The sequence below is a fragment of the Polyergus mexicanus genome, unplaced genomic scaffold (assembly GCF_030449975.1).
Source record: "Polyergus mexicanus isolate NDT 795.1 unplaced genomic scaffold, iyPolMexi1.0 SCAF_13, whole genome shotgun sequence".
NCBI classification, from domain to species: domain Eukaryota; kingdom Metazoa; phylum Arthropoda; class Insecta; order Hymenoptera; family Formicidae; genus Polyergus; species Polyergus mexicanus.
This window is the reverse complement of record NW_027223333.1, coordinates 1,670,437-1,693,644: the sequence shown is the minus strand read 5'-3', so window position 1 is coordinate 1,693,644 and position 23,208 is coordinate 1,670,437. Positions and strand designations below refer to the sequence as shown.

General features: G+C 37.4%; 1 protein-coding gene across 3 annotated transcripts in view; it reads left to right on the top strand.

Annotated features, from left to right (window-relative positions):
- Positions 1-23,208, top strand: part of LOC138938924 (opioid-binding protein/cell adhesion molecule homolog) — an 85,957-nt gene that overhangs the window by 1,647 nt on the left and 61,102 nt on the right. For all 3 annotated transcript variants that reach the window (XM_070306329.1, XM_070306328.1, XM_070306330.1), the window contains exon 2: positions 2,341-4,837. In XM_070306329.1, coding sequence (XP_070162430.1) covers positions 4,771-4,837 — 67 coding nt within the window. In that variant the 5' untranslated portion in view covers positions 2,341-4,770. The remainder of the gene's footprint in view (positions 1-2,340; positions 4,838-23,208) is intronic.

Here is a 23,208-nt window from a genome sequence, read left to right as displayed (position 1 = left end):
CTATTTGTGAGTCGTTGTCATTATTGCTAAATTTAATTGGTATTTTTTTTGTATTATCGGTGAAGATAGAACCATAATTTTATATCATAGCGATATTAATTTATGAAACGAGGAAAGAGTCATCCCTGTTTCCCCAAAATTATTATTGACCCTTTGAATAACTGAAAAGTATTTTATCGAGCGAGTCGCAAAACAAAGAGCGCAATAGATTTTATGAATAACTTCGCATTTTTTACGAAATCCATGAATTATTAAGCGAATTATGTAGTTACCTCGTGAAATCGATTCTCGTTTCAGTCCTTTTGTCCTCACATTTCCAAATTAATATTGCCATCTCTTTGTTCTGTCCTCGTAACGGATTACGTAACGCGCTTCACTCATGTAACCATTCTCACGTGGATTCTCATGGCTTGGTTGGCTGCGGCAAAGGAGATTGACAAATTTCATCCGCTATAGTTCTTCACAACCATTGCAACCGTCGCTTGATTGCAAAGTTGTAGCTGCGTGTGTCTTAACGGCCGGGAAGCTGCCATGTAATCGTCGAATTAGAGCGACGATGAAAGACCAATTCATGGGTAATCGAACTAGCTCTCGCTTCCCGTTAAGCTTCCGTACGAGACGTTATATTGCTTCATCTCTCGAGTTCGACAGAAATTCCCGAGTTGCGCTGAAGCGGAGCGGTAAGCTTTTTCTCATCTCCCCTTTAACTTTCTTAACATCGACGCATCGTTCGTCAAGTACCTCTCGTATCCTCTCTCGATTATTCTTGCGTAACGGATGACTGTATCTCGTTACAAAACTGCGACCCCATCTGTTACCTCAAGAAATTTTAATAGTTTTGATCAATTAATAGAAACTACAGTAATTGTTTAATATTATATATATATATATATATAAATATTCCGAAAATTTAGAAAATAAATACGTTAATCAACGTATTCGCGAATACATAAATTAAATCAAAATGTATGACAAATGTGGTCAAGCCTCTTGTCGTTGATTTAGTTCGCCTCCCATTTCCTATTTCCAGTTTCATACTACTAGCCGAATGTGCAGTTATTTAAACTTTCGGTCAACGGAGAAGTAGTTAAAGTTAGGCAAATTCGGATAACGCGTGTGTACTTTAATTAATACGCATACGTAGGAAGTTTCTCGGTTATTAAGTTCTGTCGTCTGGAAATTGGATGTACAAATTCAACAATGCTCATCCGATGACGCTATATATCTACATTCATACCTTAATATATTCATATAAATTCTTGATTCGTCATGAAATATAGTCGTACAGAAATACAGCCAGAGCGAGCTAATATCAACGAATGACTATCAATTATTGTAATTTTTTTTTTTTTTTTTTTTTTTTTTTTTTTGCAGTGAATAATTGTCGTATTGGTTTATGTTTGCATTTTATTAAATTTTATATTTTGAAATGAGATAGACATTTTTTTTTTAAATATGTTACATATACATATTTGTTTAACGAGATATATAAAATTTCTAAATTTAATAAAATCCTAATTGTAAAACTCTCTCCCTCTCTCTCTCTCTCTCTCCCTCCCCCCTCTCTCTCTCTCTCTCTCTCTTTCTCTCTCTTTTTTAAATTCCTTAAAAGGTTTATAAAGATTATCGACGTAGAAAGGTTCATTGAATCTTAAAATCTCACAAATTTCAAAGCCCCGAAGCATGTCGTAATCGCGTCACTCCACGGTCGATCTTAAACTACTGAGTTATACGAGTGACTCTGTGGCACTCGCGCACTTTAATCCGAGGGACTTGAGAGTGCACCTGCTAGATGGTATATCTCTCCGGCTGCGAACTTGGGGTTAGCTTGCGAGAGAGACAGGCGTAAGAAGGACACGGGGAAAGAGGAGAAGAGGTGGTAGACCCAATTACATCTCGTTCGTGCAGAATTGGACGAATACATACAAGATGCTTAAGACGTTTTAACTATCTCGGGATTTGTACCCACATTCTAACTGTCGAGATTCGTTTAAGTACCCTATGCCGGACTTTCGTCGGTTTCCGAGGATTGCCATCGACCCATAAATCCGTTTCCGCAAACTCTGACAGTTTTCGCTAAATAGTCTTTGGTTAATTACAATTTTCGATTTTGGTTTTAAATGATTTGAAATTATAATTGCTTTAAATAATCTTAGATTAATTAATTCGTGATTATAAAATTACTCGCTTCCTTTCTATTTACTATTTATAAATAAAAAGAATTACGTTTATATACACGCGTCGTTAATATGAAAAAATAGAATTGTTCTGTAAATAATTAATCGATCGAATTTAATCAATTGTGTATTTAATTCGAGCAATTTTCTCTTTATTTTGCAGGACGCTACAGATACGAAAAATCTTTTTTCGGGACTATAACGGGTCGCTTGGGATGGAATCTGAACAGTGACGAAAGAAATTCTATGAGATTGAAGAACCAAGATTAACCGGCTGTTCATGTTCATCGCCGCTTCGCGTTAATGGAGCGTAGCCTATGGAAAGGGATGCGATGACACGCTGCCAGCCAAAGACGAAGATTCCTTGAGACAGGATTAGAAGGCCGGCTAAAACCCGAGTGAACTCCTGTCTTCATCTTAGATCAATTAAATCATCGACGTAAGCTTCTTGAAGAGCTTCAAATTTCGCATACTAGATTCCGTGCCGCGCAAAATCTGCTTCGATCACGCGCGGTTCATAAATCTGTGAAAATTGTGGTCTTATACGTGATAACAAATTGACTAAAAAAGAAGAAAATTGTTATATAAAAAAAAAAAAAAAAATCGCCCGATCAGACCCGTATAATCGAAGGATCGCCTGCTGAGAACAGAATTTCCCTATGTCTTACGAATCTTTGAAAAGTCGATTATCGCGGCGTAGAGATTTCGTAAACGATATGCTCGTCGGTGAATTAAAGCGTGTACCTGGGCCGGTAGTTCAGACAATCAATAATGCCGGGTCGTAAAACTTTGCGCGAGGTACGCAGCAGTGTTTGATAAATAATGCAGTTCTATCGGGTTGATCGATGTTCCGGGGTGTGAAGTAAAAAACGCTGGATCATCCTTGGTGTTGAGAGAATCTCGAAACAACCATCTCACAACATGAATTACAACACGGACATTGTGTTGTCCGCATCGATTTGGTGAAGTTGACTTGGAGTGCTTGATCCTCACACGAACTAGAGACGAGGGTTAACAAGATACGTGTATTATCCGGTATAAGTGATCGCGTATACCACACGAGTGTTCGAGAAAGTGCGGATCTCTTTTTTTTTTTTTTTCCCAACGTGATCGGTTTTCGTGACGTCATTGCGATTCGTCGATAATAGTAAATGGTATAGCGTTGGATCTGGCAAATATTTATCGGTACTTCAAAATTGTGTCGTTTAACGTGTGACAAAGTGTTTCATCGTCGTTCAGAATACATTGTTTGACGTGAAAAATAGTGACTTTCCATATTGACACGCCGATATCAAACAAAACTCGTATATACGTGTCAAAACGTATAAATCGTGGTATATGAGTAATTATAAAAGTAAATCGGAAAATCGGTAATTAACGTTAATAGTTCAGGATAACAAAGGTGCTTAAAGTGGACAAGCCTTGCGATAATCAATTTTTTGAATGTGAATTTAGAAAAGGCAAAAGGATCCCCCCCCTTTCTCTCTTCCGCGAAATCATTACATGGATTTACCGGCGCGTAATTCGTAAAAATAGAAATGTACAGCGAGTAATTCTCTACAATAGCTTTAATTAGCAACGAAGAATTCTTTCGCGAATGTACGAGTCTTTAAAATCGCGGAAATATACGAGCGCGCGAAGAAAACACGGACGTACGGAATTTTCGAAGTCACTGTAGATCCGAGAAAGTCAATCACCTTTCGCGTTCGTGTTTCAATTCTGGGCGAACCAGAATGCGGGCGGTGCCATGTATGCTTCGTTAAACTGACAGTAATCGTCAACCACGTGTCACAAACTCGTACGTGGTAGAGCGAGTGTTCGCAAATTAGATTCCGACGATGCACTTACGATGACATCGTTTTGTGATTTGACAACTCGAGCATCAACGCACGTGTGAAAATTGGACTCGTCTTTCACGAGCACGATTGCGCATTACCACAGGAAAAAAATCGTGATAAAGGGAAAGTCGAGAAAAACACATCTTTAAATTAGTTATTCTCGAAAAAAAAAAACAGTTCCCATACATATTGCGTACAAAAAAAAAAAAAAAAAAATCAGAGGAACAATTATTATTTATCCATGTAAGAGTATGACGGTCCCTATCAAAGCATTCGGACATTGATAGGTTTGTCGATTCAAATATTCCACGGGAAGAATATCATATAGGAAAATATCCCTGTAAAAGAGATCATCGCGCAGCGTTGTTATCTAATACTTGTCTAGAAAAGAATATTCGATCGAGAAATTTGGCCGCGTGGTCGCGATCGCGGGGATTTTTTATCACTGGAAAAACGATAATCGACCGACAGTCGACGATTGTCGCCGCGGGGCAAATGGCAAACCTTATCGGACTCGACATGTGATATATCGCGCGACGACGAACGAGTGGCGCGATTGGCTACGAGAGAATGACGGTGATGTGTACGTCGTTTACGGATGTTGTTCAGTGCCGGGATGCTGTAGTGAGTAACTGTCAGTAAAAGCGACGCGAGTGCGGCGCAACGAGATCGATTTCGTTGTCATCGTCGTCGTCGTTATTCGCCGGAGAGAGTGAGAACAGGGTCGGCCGACATCGCTCGGAGAAACGTCCAGCATGAAGGATCATCGAGGAGGATGGCTGCGCGCCGTGCTACTGATAACGTTCCTCTCGCATCAGACGGGTGAGCGCAATTCTATATTCGTTATTATCGCATCGACTTTTTTTCACACGAATCAGGGATGATTGAGCCACGCGAGATTTTTTTTATGTCATCTGTCGCTTAATCGGATCTCTCAATCGTGAATCCATTTTTATGAAACATAAATCATTTTACGATCAGTTTGGGAATCCATCGTAAAAGAGGCATGATGACGTAAAAAAATCTTGAAAGTTTAAAAGCTTGTATTTTTTTTTATTACAGAGGTAGATTTGAAACGTAATCTAAAAATATTATTCTTTAAGAATAAGATAGAATTACAGGATAGAAAACGAAAGATGTATAATAATATAATTAATATTGTGTAATTTTAAAATACTTTTTTTGAATTATATATAATTTATGCACATTGATCATATATTACAATATTATCAAGTGCATGAACAATAATTTAATTATAATTTAGCAGAATTTAATGATTAAACTGAAATATATGATCACATCGATAATCAGAATTTAAAGCCAGATTTTTAATAATTAGATAAAGTATAAACATATTTCAAGCGTCCGAATAGATTTCTCATATCAATGTAATTTAGTTCGATGATTTAATAAATATTTTTTGTTATTTATTTTCTGCTGGCCTAAATAAATTTAAAGCGGTGCAACGGCACTATCTCTCATTCGAACAAAACGAGAATGTGTCGGTAAAATGGGTCACACCGACATATTGTTTTCCAACACACACAGCCATGTACGTTCGCATGGACGTGATTATATCGAAGTGTATATCAGGAGTAAAATATTGTAAGAGAGATCTAACTTTCGACGGAATATTATAATTAATGAGCCGCGAATAATCGACAGTTTTTATAGGATGTGGTTTGTACCAACAAACGTTGAACGCGCTACTTTTTTTTTTTTTTATTATTTCGATGAAAAGCGCCCAAGTTTGTTCTGTGGAATATTTTTTTCATAGGCGTTGATAATTATAATTGACATTTAATAATATTTCGCGGTTTAATTGGCCGGACGAATTGATCTATCCCGACCCCGAGTAGTTATCGGGCAGTTATAATCCAAGTTATATAAGCCTGCGGTTATCTGAAATAACTGTGCTCTTTTTCTCTTAGGAAGGAGAGAGAAGAAAAAAATCATCGACAAGAAAAGATCGCGTTATCGTAACATTCTGTACGATGAGACAAATTCCGAATGTCGCCCGTCTATAATTACGGAAAGAGAAAGGGCTAACCGTTCATAGTGCAGGTATTCTTAAACACTGCGGGCCACTATCGAATTGATTTCCATAGAATGAATGGATTCATGAATAAAGCGCTTTAAGTAAGCTCGCTCGAGATCGTTCGGCGAAAGGCAGTCTGCCAATAATTTCAGGGTGAACTCTATCGACATACCGAATTATTCATAATTTACTGTATGTATTCTGAAATGCATTAAATCGAGAACAGACAGTAGGAGCAATGAACGATTTGACTGTCGAGAATCAAGTTATTCTGATACCAAATTGTGTTTCTCTGCAGTTTCGTCAAATACTTTATACAATATCGCGTATTTATTTCGATTATTCAATATTTTTCTCGCAAAGTTTAATTTTTTTTTCCCCCCCAAATAGTGTTAAATTTGCTATTTAGAATATTTCTTAAAGAAGATATCGATCGATTGTCGTGTTGGACATGTAACGGAAATTCACTCGTTCGTCATAAACACGCTGCGCGAGTGAGCTGTATATAAGTTTATTACCTGAAATTTTGCTACGTCCAAGAATGATGAATAATACGGGACTATAATGTTACATATACACAACACACACACACACTGCCGTTATACGGAAATTCTCTTTACGGTATTTTCCTGTATCGTAAAATTGCATTTCGGATAGAAATTTCTATCGGATATTTTTTACTTTATTACGTTATCGAGAACTTGTATAGAGAAATTAAATAGTTGAAATAGTATGTTTCTCATATTTTTATGGCAATCTGTTTAGAATTAATTATTTCATCACATGTTTTACATGATATATGTCGATAGATCAATAACAAAATTAAATATTGAGATAACTTTTCGAGCTCGTTAAATATCAAGTAAATAAATAACTTTATGGTGTGTTTGTATGTAAGTAGAAAACTTTGCGATAATTCCGTGTCACTCCGAAAAGCTACAAATCGAATTAGACATATTCTGTAATTAACGCATCCTTAGTTCCTGCTAGCTGTTAGCTTTGAGAGAATAAACATCGCCCGAATTAGTAGAACAAATTTATCTCGTTTTCCGACGTCGTTCTCTTGCTCTTTCGGATGACTTTCATCGCGCGCTACCTCTAGCCCGAGGATCGTGGAAAAGGGTGTCTGGAAATTTCATCGAGGAATGCGAACTTTCTTACGAACGTCGCGAAAATTGAATTTTTAAGTGACAGGTCATTTGCGAGTAGTCGGCTAACTCTAACTTTGCGCGTTGACTCGTCTGTGCGTATTTTCTAAATTAGTCGCGACTTTTGGATGTCGCTATTGAATGGAAGTTACATAGTTACAACTATAATATACGCCGTTACACTAGTTGAAACGATCCATAGAAACTGTATATAAAAAAATTATGATCTTTATACGCCTTTCTAAAAAAAAGGCACGAGATGTCGAACTCGAATATATCGAAACGTTGAAGCCTCTTTTCCGCGATGCTGATTGACTATCTCGCTTGTGCGCTGCGACTTGCTTCATTCGTGTTATTTGCAACTGTCAATTCATGCGAATTTTGACAGTTTGACAATTTGTGAGAGAAAAAATTAAAGTTAGGAAAGAAAAATTTTAAAAATTGGAAAATAAATAAAAGCGCGCGCCTGTGTTGTTCTAGTATGATATAAACCGTATTTTAAAAAATAGCGGTGTATAATTAGGATTTATTCGAAGGAGATATTTCTATTGGGAAATATGGTGGAAAAGGTAATATTTGTCACGTTGAAATGAAAAGGATGACAATTCATCGCGCAATGAAAGACGTAGAAATATAAATTGCTCTTTTATATCAATGCACGGGATTTGCATCAATCTGCAGACAATTATTGTATTTTCATCCCGCGATTCCCGTAATTTACTTTGGCGGCTGCTGTTGCCGCAATGATGAAACAGACAAGACGAGCAGACAAAAGAATCAATTTCGCGAATAATTTTTTGCACGGCTAATTTCGACGATATTGTTCAAATTTCTTCTCTCGTAACGATTCGCGCGATATAATTGCACATAATATTGTCCGACCGCGATATCGATAGCCCGATATCTTTCTTGACGAGCATCGTGACCGAAAATTATAGATATCGAGCGGATGTAACACGTTTGCGGAATGCGGTTGATTGTAAGTCGGGAAGCCAATTTGCCAAACTCGAGTTTGTTGCGGGCGGGCGGTGAAGGAGGGAGGTACCGCAAGAACGCCGCGGTGTTCTATTGAAGTTGTAATCGATGTTGTTATATATCTATCTACCTACCTGCCGAAGGCGGTCGCGTATCGTGTATTTACACATATCCTGGCATCTCGCGTCACTTTTAAACGACAAAACGCTCAAATTAAATTGCACGCGCATTATTAAACTCCACGTGAGTCGGCGTAATTTAACTTTTGTGCACCGGGTAAATATATCATTTCTCAAAAGCGTTAAACTGAATATAGGCCCGATGTTTAACGATACTTGCCATACCTTGTAAACGGCAGAAATAATTGCTTTATTTAATAATTAGCATTTTATTGTACGTTGTGGTTTAGTCAATAACTGAAAATATTTTTTACATAATTTTACGATAATTTTACCATTAGATATTTTGTCATCCGAATATCCGTTATAATGATGTTTTGTCAATAACGATAATGCATTTTTAATTCCCGTGTGTCGTCGAATATATAGGGATGTTTGCGGTGGCTCTTTGGGACATTCTTTGTCTATGTTCTATTTTATATCGTAGCAAATGCCGAAAAATGGAATTGCGGTCGGCACGGTGGAGCAGTAAATCGAAACTCCCCGCAGAGATCCCGGTGCAATCGAACAGACGAACTATAGTAGAGAGAGCGTAAACCATTACTATTGGGCTTATCAAAGTGATTCACGTGACTGGCCGACAGCATTATGCAAATGAGCCGTAAAATTATCGTAGCCTTTAGGCATCGCCAGACAAGGGGATGCCTGAACTTATACGTGACAGAGCACGTTACTGCAACTGTAGCAACTATAGCCGATAGTCGCTTTAGTTTAGAAGGCAAAGATTATATAATAATTCTCCGTTATGCAAACTGAATTTGTCTTTGAATTATTATTATTCGCTAGTGGCGTTCAAGTGCAATATGAATCGCGTATCGTAATGAATATTGAATCGACAACAATCGCGTATTCGAAAATCAATATTGTTATTATCAGAGTAAAATACATACTTGTGAATGGAACATTTTTCAGCGTACGAAATTTTCTCAATTTTTATCGGAACAGTAAAATTAATATTGTGAAAGCAAAAAAAAAAAAAAAGTATCTTGCACGAGATTGCATTCCGAGTGTATTGAGAATTGGTTGAAATATAAAAATCCGAGATGACGAACAGTATTTTTTCGATGTTACGATACAGTGACGTAGACGATTGATGATTTAGCTAGAACGGATAAGTGGTAGCAATTTCCGTTCAGTGTGCCTCTTGGCGAGTTATCAATGTCTTCGTTCCCCTTAACCAGAAGTACAGGAAACAGGAAGCGATTCCTCCAATTGCCGTCGAGAATGTGTCCGGCAAATTTATACGCGCGGACAGTTGCTGCAACGAGAACGCGCGCGCCTATATCAATTTCAAAAGGGATTACATAGTGGCCGCCGAAGAGAACAATGGCCCTAAAACTGGATCAAAGATTTTCGATGACCATGTTGCAAGTCGAGATTGTGAGCGGGCTCGAGCGCGGCAAAAGAATTTCCTGTCATAAACAGAGAGATTGGCACACGTGCGCGGGATGCTTACACCCCTTAATGCAGCCATTTCGTACACGAATTACTTTCAATTATCGCACGGTAATATCGTTTCACGGTAATGATACTGTGTTAGAAGAATCTCGATACGCTTGCATATTAAGTATGCAGTTAACATGAAAATACGCGGCAAATTTATATTTATATATTCTCGAGCAAACTCAAGCGAAGTAATATTGCTGTATAATTGATCATTAAGGGGCAAACTCAAAGGTAGCGTAACTCGACTCTCGCGATAAATCCGCTCGTTTGCAGTCACACATTCGCGCAAATTACAGTTCATTACAGTCCGATGAATCGCCCCGCATTTGCGTGAATCGCATTACGACAGTCTCGGGAGAACTCACGCGTGGCGTTTGTAGAGTAGTCGCTTGAGATACACCCGCGCGCGTTGCAATTAGGTCGCAGCGCGCATTTAACACTCGCTGTAAATACGTAAAAATGTGTGCTTTATCGCAGTCGACGGTAGCTGCTGACACTATTTACATTTTCGGGTAAAGTTTTTCTTAGCCCCTATTGATTCAATCGTCTCTCATCGCATTCTCTACTTTTCAGATCGATTCCATTTATTAGCAGAAATTTTCTGAGCCTTTTACACTGCAACGTAGAGATGTATTAGGAATTTTTCAGAGAATTTGCAAATGTGTAATTATGAAATGTGTACCATGTGTTGTGTATGATGGAGATAATTACGAAGAGACTAATTTTCACGCTTACACATATAATACGAAGATTAAAATATAATGAATGACCAGATTACAAAGTTAATTGGATAAGTTAAATATTCTTGTAGATAAATGGCGTAATATCATTAAAGTTATAAGAGAGAGCCCCTAGATTAATTCAAAATTATATTTATTCGCATAGATATAATTCGCAACCAATAAAATTTTATTTATTTATTTATTTTTTTTTCGAAATTGTCTTCAGAGATCATCCGCCAAGATTTATTGCGTTAGTTATAAATCTTTGTATAAAACAGTACATCGTCCACAGATTATTTTAGTACCCAAAACATGCGAGCAACAAACTCTTTTAGTTAATTTATATAATATAAGAGCGCGTCGTATAGGGTCCGCGGCGACAAAGTATCGATTTTTAATACTTTAAGACGAGCAACAAATTCAGTTTCTTATATATTTCGATAGTACATCGTCCACAGATTATTTTAGTACCAAATACATGCGAGCGATACATTTTTTTATTTACTATTACTTCGCGCAAGTGAATGGTACGGCGCGGCGAGACTGAGTATATAGTGGTATTAATTAAATAATATACTTTTTTAAAAATATTTTTATGTTATTTTAGAGCAACAAAATAGCAACAAATAATACGTCTCGATAATCGCGCTTGTGTGAAGAGCGTTACGGAAAATTTAGGCTGGACGGATAGGTGGGGGGAGGGGAGGGGAATGTCGTCGAATATCTCTTCCAAGAACAGGAGCGAGCGAGTTTTTTGCGAGAAAAAAATCGTGCGCCAAAAAACCTTCGCGATACGAACAAGGATAAGATAACGAAGCTCGAGCGATACTTTTGCAATCTCGCGATTATTTTCTGGCGAAATTATACATATAATTGAAGAAGAATCATATATTTTAAAAGAATATTAAAGTATATTGAAATATGCGACGCGAAGCTTCACCAATTGTAAAATTTCTCATTTAGCTGTTGGTACTCGTGGTTTCTCGCGGCATTTCAGAGACATTGATTAACGTTGACACGTCATCCTTAATTGGATTTCAGTAACATCCATAGTTTTAAAACTAACCAATCACCAATCAAGAATCGAATGACCGTGATTGGTCAATTTTACAACCATGAATATTATTAAACCTGACGTGTAAAATTAGTCGACTAACCGAACACATTTTTTTTTCTCTTAAATAAGAATATTTTATTAGGAATGTTCATATGTGGTGTGCGAGCTGCTTTTCAGATATATTCCTCCTTGAATCTTACACATTCTATTCAACGATTATTCTCGTTGTATTATCGTTTCGCCATGAAAATTGATCGAGATTTTGTAATATAAGCTCTCTCTCTCTCTTTCTCTCGAGCCGCGCTTCTTTGTTTATATCTGAATGTTTACATCCAACTTTTTTGAACGCTTCCGTACCGAGACGTTCGGCGACGCGGTCCTCCCCTCTCCTCGCCTACCCGTCCAGCCTAAATTTTCCGTAATCGTGTCAGTCTCTTCCCACAAGCGCGAGTCTCAAGACGAATTACGGTCGCGCTCCGTGTTTCTCGCGTCTTTTTATCCGTCGAAAGTGAGATCCGCGTACAAACGAGTGTCGGGGGGGTCTTGTATCGAATAACAGGCGATTATCCGAGTGTAATATATTAACCCGTGTAATCGTGATTAAGGCATCTTTCGATATATATATACTCGCAAACGACAAGATTTTTCCCACGCATCTTTTATCTATCGAAAATGAATTTCGCATCCGAACGAATATTCGAAATATCCGAATCGAGAGTAATTTGTAGTTTTGATATATCGACTTTACAATACGATACAACGATCGATGAATACATTATTTAACATATTTTTAGGCGCTGAAATAATTTACTCGCTGTCGTATATAATAATATTGCGTTGAAAATATAAGCGCGTCGCGTTCCACACGTTTCTGCTTTAATATTCTTTAATATTGTTTTCAAATGTAATCCTTTTTTCAGAGTTATATTCACAATTTCATAAATCGAGATCGCAAAAGAGCGTCGCTCGAGCTAGTTTGATTTATCTCGCGCAGGATTCTTCGCGTACGGTTTATTTCTTGGAAGAGACGCGCTCGCTCCTTTTCCTGGAACGGATATTCGACGACGCGTCCCCCCCTCCCCATCTACTACTACTCAACCTACCTAAATTTTCCGTAACCGTTACAGTAACCGTCGTATTGCATTAGCGTGCGAGATTGAAATATTCTTTCCGTATTTCTCGCCTTTTTTTATCCATCACAAGTTTATCCCGTGTATAAAGTGGATGTCGCGAGTATCGGGAATGTCGATTAGAATCACGGAAAATCGTCTCCGTCCATTTATTAATACGCGATTATATGTTCTTTCATGTTTATAATCGGCATGGAAATAATTTTACCGCGTCATTGCATATGGCGGATTTTGGACTACGAGTGAAATAGTGATTATGAGAATAGTGATTATGCAGGAGTGGACAAATTGATAGACTGTCTTGTCTCAATTTGAAGCGAAGGGAGCAACCGGAAACGGAAAGGATCTCGCGATGACCAGATGCGGAAAGAAGTGAGACATGCAAGGGCGGTGCATCGGTCGGTCAGTAGAATTTATTATTAAACATTTAAAATTGTCAATATAATTTTTAGTTTATGGAAACAATAGTATTGAAAAATCGGGGGGGGGGGGTTTATTAATGATTTATAGCTCATGTATAAATATTTAGAATTATAACTGACCATATTATCTTTGCCTTGATTATTTCTATTATTCGTCATTGATGATTACTGATGATTTCATAATTATAATCGTTGAGCGCATTAATTTTACTATTTTATTAGCATTCGAAATCATCATTAATACGATTACATTTTATTTAACTCTGATCACTCTGTAATCTTAACATCTTTAACGCGTCATTTTTAGAGAATGAAAATTATCAAACATGTGCATTAACAAAATTAACAATATGCGTGTCAATTTATTTTTTAATTTATGGAAACGATGATATTGAAAAATCGAGTTGTTTTTTGATTAATTATTTATAATCTGATAATCATATAAATATTTAGAATTAAAACTGACCATATTATCTTTGCCTTGATTATTTCTATTATTCGTCATTGATGATTATTAATGATTTCATAATTATAATCGTTGAGCGCATTAATTTTACTATTTTATTAGCATTCGAAATCATCATTAATACGATTACATTTTATTTAACTCCGATCACTCTGTAATCTTAACATATATCTTTAACGCGTCATTCTTAAAAAAGCAAGAGGAGCAACAAATTCAGTTTCTTATATATTTCGATAGTACATCGTCCACAGATTATTTTAATACCAAAAACATGCGAGCAACAAATTCTTTTAGTTAGTTTATATAATATAATAGCGCGTCGTATAGGGTCCGCGGCGACAAAGTATCGATTTTTAATACTTTAAGACGAGCAACAAATTCAGTTTCTCATATATTTCGACAGTATATTGTCCACAGATTATTTCAGTACCAAATATATGCGAGCGATACATTTTTTTATTTACTTTTACTTCGCGCAAGTGAATGGTACGGCGCGGCGAGACTGAGTATATAGTGGTATTAATTAATTAATATACTTTTTTAAAAATATTTTTATGTTATTTTAGAGCAACAAAATAGCAACAAATTCTAGTGTATTTTATTTTTTGATTCGAGCTTTATATTTTTTTCACTATGGGTGGGGCTGGCTTAATGTCAAGCTAGCACCCCCCACTTTGAATGTAAATTCCTGCTAAACGGTTTGAGCAACAAAATTCGGACTACGGCAACTAATTAGCACATAATTAGCACTAAATTATTTGATGTATTTGATTTAATTTGGCGTTGGTGGAGGGGCTAACTTAATATGGGTAAATACGTCCATCTGTGTACATTTTACGCTGCTCGATCTGACTGAATCGCTCCATCTTATCAGCGTTCAGATACGATCGTAACTTTACAACAATCGACCGATTCTGCGGGGCTTCTTCCGGGTCCCCGATATCCAGCGGAGGAGATGAACGTGTGCACTATTTAATCAGAAATATCAGAAATCTCCCCCTCTTTTTACGCGATATAAAACGCGCCGCGGCGCCGTAAAGTATCGGTAGCGTACGTAACGCGAGAAATAAAGTGTACCGTATTACAGTTTATCCTTATAAACGACGTAAAGCTTTTAGATCCTTGATAGCTGCAAACACCGCATGGATCTATACTAAATATTTCTGCGATGCCTGCGCTTTCGGCAGATTGCAGATTTTTCGGCGAACATACCATATAAGTAAAATCGATTTTTGCTTAGCATATAAATTAGGTATTTCAGAAAAAAATGTATGCAGTTTATATTTTTCTTATCATTATTTCTCGTCAGGTGAAAACTGATCAAGTCTTTAAATTTCACAGATTTTGATTATTTAGAGATTAATTTACTAAAATCATTTCAGTTTTGGCCATTCATAAAATAAGAACTTTTATCAATAGCCTAGCACCGAAATAGCGCTATTTTTCATCATTTTCTCTGACATTTATAAAAAAAAAAAAAAAAAAAAAAAAAAAAAAAAAAACCGTTTTGTGCGATATTTTACTGTAATTGAAGATGGTTTAATTCTTTTTAGCTACAGCGAGATGTGTCGCGGTTTTTTTTTTTTTTGTACTGCTTGTACAAATAATGTTCTTAGCGAAACTTGTGTATCTTATCGAACTAATTTAGTTGCGCGATATAATGTACGGCGATGACACGCGCGGTGTGGTTCGATATCGCGATCGAAAAATTGCCAGGAGCTATTAAATATTCTCGTGTATTGTGCAATCCGTTTCTCGATCTCTGCGAAAATAGATTTTGTTATAAAACGTTTTGAAAAGGACGCGTTGATTACGCGCGAACGTTGGAATTGTTGTTGCTGCAATTGTTTGTTTTCCTTCCTGATTTTCCACTCGGTTTTTTTTCTCCTTCGTTTAATGTTCGTTTCTTCGACGAGATCGATCTCTTTCTCGAGAGGAGCAACATTGGTGGCGAAGGGTCCGGTGATTTCAAAGAGAAGTACAAAAACGCGAAGCAGAAGCGCGAAAAAGTTCATTAGACGAGAGAGAGAGAGAGAGAGAGAGTCGGAAAATTCTCCGGAATCATCTCCCTTTAACGTATATTGAACAGCCGGCGTTTTTATTTATACCCGGCGAAACTTATATACTGTACATCGTGTACGTAGGCTTTAGGCAAAACTTCCACGCGCTTTATAGCGAAATATTTTTCGCGAGATATCGTTGGAGCTTTACAGATTCTTCATCCGTGGATTCTTATCCTTGAAAATCTTAATCGAGAGTCGGCTGTACGAGAGAACGAGAAGATCAGACGGTCGTAAATTCGCCGCAAGCGACTTATCCGAATGCGACGAAGATCTCGCGCAGCATCCTCTTCTTCCTCCATTGCTCGCGGGGATCATCAGCCGTATCTCGAATACCATTCCCAAAATAAAGTTATACGTTCTCAGTATTTCCATTATTGATGGAATAGCTGGCACATCTATAAACGCGACTTTTCCCACTTTTTATTGAGCCTGGAGAATGATAACGATTCTTGCGACACCTTCGAATCCTTTGACCCGCTTTCGTCCGAGCCTGTCTCACCCCACGGAAGTCTTATCATTGTACATAGAATGCGCCATATTTTGAATTTATTTCCACATCACCTCGTAGCGACTTTCGGACGCGAACTTTCCGCCGGCGCGCTCTCACGAACTCGATATAGCGGAAAATTGCTAGTCTCGCGAAAGTTTTCCTGGGATGTTATCCTGTAAGCGCACGACTGTCCCCCTTTTATACCGATCCTAAAATCGATACGACGACTGTTTCTGTATCATAAAGTAAATTATTGAAATTTCCTTGACTATTTGAAAGAATTCTATCTTGTGACGTTTATTTTGGATTCCAACATATCATAATTTTGACAATTTAAGCATAAAATTGATTTTATTAACATGCGGACACTTTTTCGAAAATAGTATATATTGACATTTCGACACAGGATGTTACACAATTATTTAGCAAAGAAAAAATCATTAAAATGAGTTACTTTTTTGTTCTTTTAACGACAGACTTAATAAAAATAATTATACAGCAAACTATACAGATATTCAGATTTTTAAACGGATATAGAGAATAAAATAAAATAAAATAAAACAACAACGATTTGCGCTGCTTCTCGCGGAAAGATCTCTCAAAGTGCATTATCGTCTATGAACATAATCTTTCGTTGCCGATTTGCGAACGCGTGGTAATGAGAGTTCTTATCACGATACTCTCGACCATCGTGAAATTGCAACGCGGTTTCAAAATTCAGGACTGTCACGCGATTATACTGTAGTTCTTACGCCCGGCAACAAAGCGATTCGTTAGCGTGTAAAATCTAGAACATCGGAGATAATTGCAAAGCTGTCTCTCAAAGACATTCACTCTGTCCTGGAATTTTCTTAATCAAGGAGAAGAAAGAAAATGCGGGTGACTAGTTTTATTGAATTTTGTAAACAGGGATGAAAGCAAAATTTCGCGTTAAAATTATCTTGGTCGAGAAGAAAGCTAAAAGGGATGAAGAATTTAATAACAATGTGAATTATTTTTTGTAGGTGCATTACGCGAAATTCAATTGTGAAAAAATTTCATGTAAGTATCATTTTATGTAAGAGCTGAGAATTTTTTGTAAAATTTCTGCTAACGAAGGTGTAAGCGAACATGTTTCCACTATATGCACAAAATTTCTTAAAAAGATAAAAAACAAGTTACAAATTTGCTTGAAAGTAAGGTTGCACAAGACTCGAGACAAGACAATGTTCTCAAAAATAGTGTATTGATATTGAAAATTTTCGAAAACTTTGTTAATATAAATGTTTTTATTTATTAAATACAATTTCTTTTTATCCAATAAAAAAATCTTGACAATCTTAGCCTTGGTATTGTCTCGATAACTAATTAAAAGTCTCGTCTTAATTTTGTCTCGAATTTTAAGAAACAAGACAAAAGTGCATCAAGACTAATCTTGATATCTCGTGCAACTTTGCTTGAAAGTAACGTCAAAACGTTACACGAGGTCAATTATCGGGAATTACTCGTCGTTATATAAATAGCGTCCTCCGATTGCTAATTTTTATCGCGTTAGTATTGAAACCCTTGATTAATGGAGCACGATGTAAAGGCGTTATATAGACTTCGTTATAATATAAGTCGACAAGAGGGGAAAATGGGTCACTGGTCGACGTAGCAAATTCAAGATATTGTAGAAAAAGCAAACACTATTTTTCACAATGAACAGCGTGCCCATTATTTTAAGACTTTTTTTAGACCATTGTACTCGCCAAAAAAACTAGGTTGCCATCGCGCGTGTGTTAGTGCAATAACAAAACTGAAAGTCCAGTAAATTAAAGCGTGCATTGGAGTATATGATCCGGGGATATGTTTCACCCCGCGTGAAGACCGAGTTCTATTTTCAGAACAAAACCCGCGTCTCTTTGATGGTTTCCATAATAGCGGCAATGGGTTCACATAACTTTTTGAATTTTTATGAGCACCCTCGGTACATAGGTCCTCGCATTTGTTCCCCACAGGGAACAATATAAATTGCATAATAAAAGAACGCGAATCGGAATGTACATTGAATTATATTTATCATACGAATACAGATACGTACTATGGAACATGAAAAGCGCGTGTTGTACAACCGTTTGTCCGCGAATACACAAAAACATCCACGTGTATCGAGAAAAATATCGTGCAACTTGTGTCAATACGGTGGATCGTTTTAATAAAATATTTGTCTCTCATAGCGTGTCGCACACTCTCTTTTTCTCTCTCTCTTTCTCTCTCGTTCTTCAGCCATATTCTTTCCTTCCATTTATCGATTAAGAGATAAAAACAGCGGTCGTCGACAGTTATTTTAGCGCGTGACTAGACAAGCTATAGCTTTACGATATATATTATCTATTTGATTATTTTTATAATACGTGGAAAACAAAACAAAATTAATATAAGAAATATGTGAATTAATTGTAAGTTTGCAACCAGTTTTAATGCAACATTTCTTTCGCCGATATATGTGAAAATCAATGCAATCTTATCGCATCATGTTCACGGTTGATAATAAAGGCTTTGTAGGTAGTAACGTATTATTCAGAAGATTTTGACTTACTGAGAAATATTATTAATTGTCAAGCTCTGTTTCTGATAAAATATTATCGATTTTTATCATTTATTAAAAATAAAAGTAACGTTTCTCGCCGGCGCAACTCTTATGAATATCCCTTTTGTGCTCTCACATTGTTATTGTGATTGTTAGAAGGAGCCAACTCGCGTACAATTGATTTCTGTATAATGTGGGCGTGTCGCGCTATCTTCATTCTGCCTTGAAAGAACCGGATTTTGTCGGATTGCGTGTAAATGATGAGCCGCATTTTCAAGAAGTTCATCGGCTGGTAGCATCTCTTCATTCATCAGTATGTGGGCGATAAAATTGGTTAAAATTAAATTGCACTACCGAGTAGAATGCTGTATTAACTTTGATAGATTGAGATATTTTTTAGATAAAGCGGAGCACGTTATATATATATCCATCAAAATTGATTTCGCGTATATAGTTAATCCTTTGAGATAGAACTTTAAGTTAATCCTTTGGTACGTTATAGAAGATTGTTCGATCCTTCTATTCTTGAATGATTAAAAATATTCAGGAAGCTCAATTCTATATTTTATTAATCATTTAAGAAATTTAGTAGCAAAGATTGGAAATTATTAGGGCAATGTTCTGATTCTAAAAATGAAATTTTTAGAATCTAGAAATATATTTAGAGTTCTAAATGTATGAAAGATAAACTCTTTGATAAATATATATGAAATGATCTCTTGACCGTAAAGTTTTTTATAAAGACCATCCCACAAAGTCCACGAAATTTTGATTTTTTCCTTTCCTTTGTATTTTTACTACATCATCCATCTTACATTTTTCATGCAACTTGTTGACACTTATGCAAATGTTGCGACCGCGTGCGCGACGATGCATGCAAGTTTCGTGCTTTGTCATTCTGCAGTAAAAGTTGCAGAGTCGGCGAAACAACCGTTCTACATAAAGTACGACAGGTGGCTGGACATATTGATCTCAGTCCCAATGTTTGATACTCGTTTTGATGTCGTTTCGTACTTTGAATCGATTTGTGTGTGTGTGTGTGTGTGTTGAGCTTTTTGTTTAAGAAGAAATCTCTCTATAATATTTATAAATTATAGAATAATGAGACGCGCGCGCGGACAAGAGAGAGGGACAAAGTTCGCGTTTCTACGAGCCTTCTCCGAGAAGAAAACAATTCCTCGCCTCGCGGAATTGTTAAAGAAACTCCTCTCCGATACTGTTATAAAATGATGAGGAAATTTTTCAAAGTGCATGCGCGATATGTTGCTTTCGTCGTTGGTAAGCGAAGAAAAATGCAATATTACCGCGTCGCGTCGCGCTCTCGTTAGTCGACAAATTTTTCAAATTACCATCGTAACGTATTACTTTCGGTCGACGAGCGGAGACGAGAGAAAACCGGTTGAAATGCAAACATATTTTTTCGCAATCTTTCCGTCGGGGATTCCTCTGTCGTCATCGTGCAACAGCAACGAGCGTGCGTTCGTGTAACGAACAGCGAACGAAAAGGATTCCGCTCGGCGCGTCCGTTATATACATACAAAAATAGAGAGAGAGAGAGAGAATATAAAATAAAAAAAAAACCAATGTGTTTTATCATGTACGGTTGGCAGCGTGCCACGAGCACGCACGCACGACCTCACCCTGCGGTCGTGTATTTGTTAGTTTCCGTCTCGTTAGGCGGAAAATCTATTTCTTTACGTCGGTATTGTGAAAACGCGAGTTGCATCGGCATGCATCCGAGCGAGCGGCCGCCCCCCATCGCGCGTATATAAGCAAACGCGACGAGTGTTTAGAACGATCGGTTTTTTCTGTCCCCTTACTTTCTCTCTCTCCATTTTTTTTTTTTTTTTTTTTTTCCCCCCGATCGACGACCACAAGCCATTTGGATTTTAATCGAAAAGCTGGGATTTATGCTATTGTGCGACGATCGCGATTGTTCGCGCTCTCGGATTCTATTATCCGCGCACGCGATAATACACGCCAAATATAGCGCGCTATTGTGCTAACGGTGCAAGCTATGATAATAAAAGAAATTATCGTTGTCGCGATCGCGCTGCCATCGCGAAATTAATTGGCACACAATCGCTGTCTAAGGTGTATACTCCAAACTGTTAATATTTGTTCAAACATAATAGAACTCGTACGAAAGTAACGATACTTTGTATGGAAACTTTAATTTTCATTTCATGTTTTATCTATATGTAATCTTGATTATTAAATATGTCTATAATGAAATATAATCATTTTATAATTTTTACAAGTCGACACACGTCGCATATATTCTTTTTATACATCCATACAAAATCAAAATCAATTAATTTATATTACGCTCTTTCTCTCTTTTGAATTTATATAATTCCAAAACGCGTGTATATATATATATGTACATTGGTTATTCAATCTGCGATATAAAAGAACCGTACGCGCTGTAAAAACATAAAGGCGTTATTTAAGCCCGGATGTATAAACTTGGCACAGAAGCTTATGTTTTGTCGTGACGTTTAAACAAAACCAGCGACTATTTTATAATTTCTACCAACATTTCGTTCCCTACGCTCTGGATGCTACTCATTTGGCACCGCGTTCCCCGTTATATGGTTATAAACAGACCATAATGGTTTTTATCATACTAGTGAAAATCCATAATGAGATACGAGTCCGACGGGTTACATCGGGGAGAGATTATCCCTACGTCAAAATTCGTAATGATATGCGAGCCAGCGAAATTACCGTGGACGCGTAATTGAATTTTCTACCGCGTGTCGTTGTTAAATTATCTCTCTTTCGACCTACAAACGTAACAGCGCGACGTGGTTACCGGCCAAAATGAAATCACGGTAAAATCATATCCCCCTTTCACATATCAGCGTACTCATTCGACAATGAAACCGGACACAATGTCCGCAGATTTTCCAAATATTGCACGATGATGCTCTTTATGAATATGTTTAAACCAACAAGCTCCCGCTCGTTGCTTTTAAAATTTACGCAGTCTTTTCTTTCATTTTGCACATTGAAAATTGCGTGCGGAATTGAAATATTTATACTATATGTATATATATATATATGTATATATTATAATATATTAATTAGGAATATTAATTTTTATTTATATAGGAGCGAGTTTTAAATAACTACGTAAAATAGAAACGATGGAGAAAGCAGGTACGCAAATATTGTTATTATCAGACGTGCGATGATTTAAATGCGGATCGCTCTAACAGCGTTCTCGGAGTTCGCTAATAGTTTGGCATTAGCTGTTTACTTCGTTGACTTGCATCGCGCATCCAACTTGTGCATCCCCGGCGCAGGAGGATGCACAAGTTATGGATTACGATTGTTTACGTGACACAAGTATCAGAAATTATATCCAAGCGTCGTAAAGCAAGTTCTCACGATGCATAACCGCGTGACGAGCATAGCCTGCAGCTCGATACCGCCCGTTGCATCCGTTTATCGTGTCGCGTCGCTTCTGGCTCAAAGCCGTATGCAGTTCACAGCGGAGTGCATAGTACACGCGGCGTTATAATCCCGAATAGGAGAGATCGTTTTAGCTAGAGCAGGCAGACCGCGTGTTCGAAGGGCCGGCAAACACAATGAGAGTAAGAGAGAGAGAGAGAGAGAGAGAGAGTGAGAGTGAGAGAGAAAGCGAGAGAAGGAGCAAGAAAGAAGGCGAAAATGCTGAGCGAGCTTTTGGCCGAATTATTATCGGTTATCAATTCGCGATGTCGCGGAAAAGGGATTTCCGCCGTTGGAACGCCGGCGCGATAGAATCGATGCGGTGGCGACCGGCTCGCGGACACGGCCGGCGAAATCTTTTTATCCAGTTATTTTTGGCGATACAATTCATCTGCCATAAGCCGCGTTCGTTCTACTCCGCGCGCTCGCTCTCGTCGCGCAATCAGCAGTCGCCGGGCTTTAACGATGTTATCGAGGAACCGTGATTGAAGTAATATTTGCTCGTCGGTTATTAGCAATTAGTTGGCATCGTGATTTTCCAACCAAACCCGACTCCTCGATTAGATATTCAACCGTGCAAAAAAAAAAAAACGCGTATATATCGAGAAACTTTCGCACCACTTCATTATCTTCAGTTCTCACGTGTATTAAGACGTCCTTATCGTCCATTTTTTTTTTCCCCCCCCGAAGTTGTCGAAGATTTGTGGATATAAATCAGCGCGATCGTTATTTAATTTCCTCAATCACTCCCATTTTTCTGAGTGGAGAAAATTTAGAGAAAAATTATTTTTTAATGATAATAGAATTATATAGGTCCAATTTAATTTCTTTCAGATCTAAATCTCATTTAAAAGAAACGTGATGCTTTAGCATAGTATCATTGGAAGTAATGGCATCATTATTTAGGTCAAAGTCCCGCGCGCGTATCACGACTATAGATCCGTATTCAAATACCGAGCGACGGTAGTTTCTTCTAATCTACAAGAGACCAGAGACAGAGTATCCCCTTTTAAAAGTTTCACGCGGTCATTTATACCGCCGCTCGAC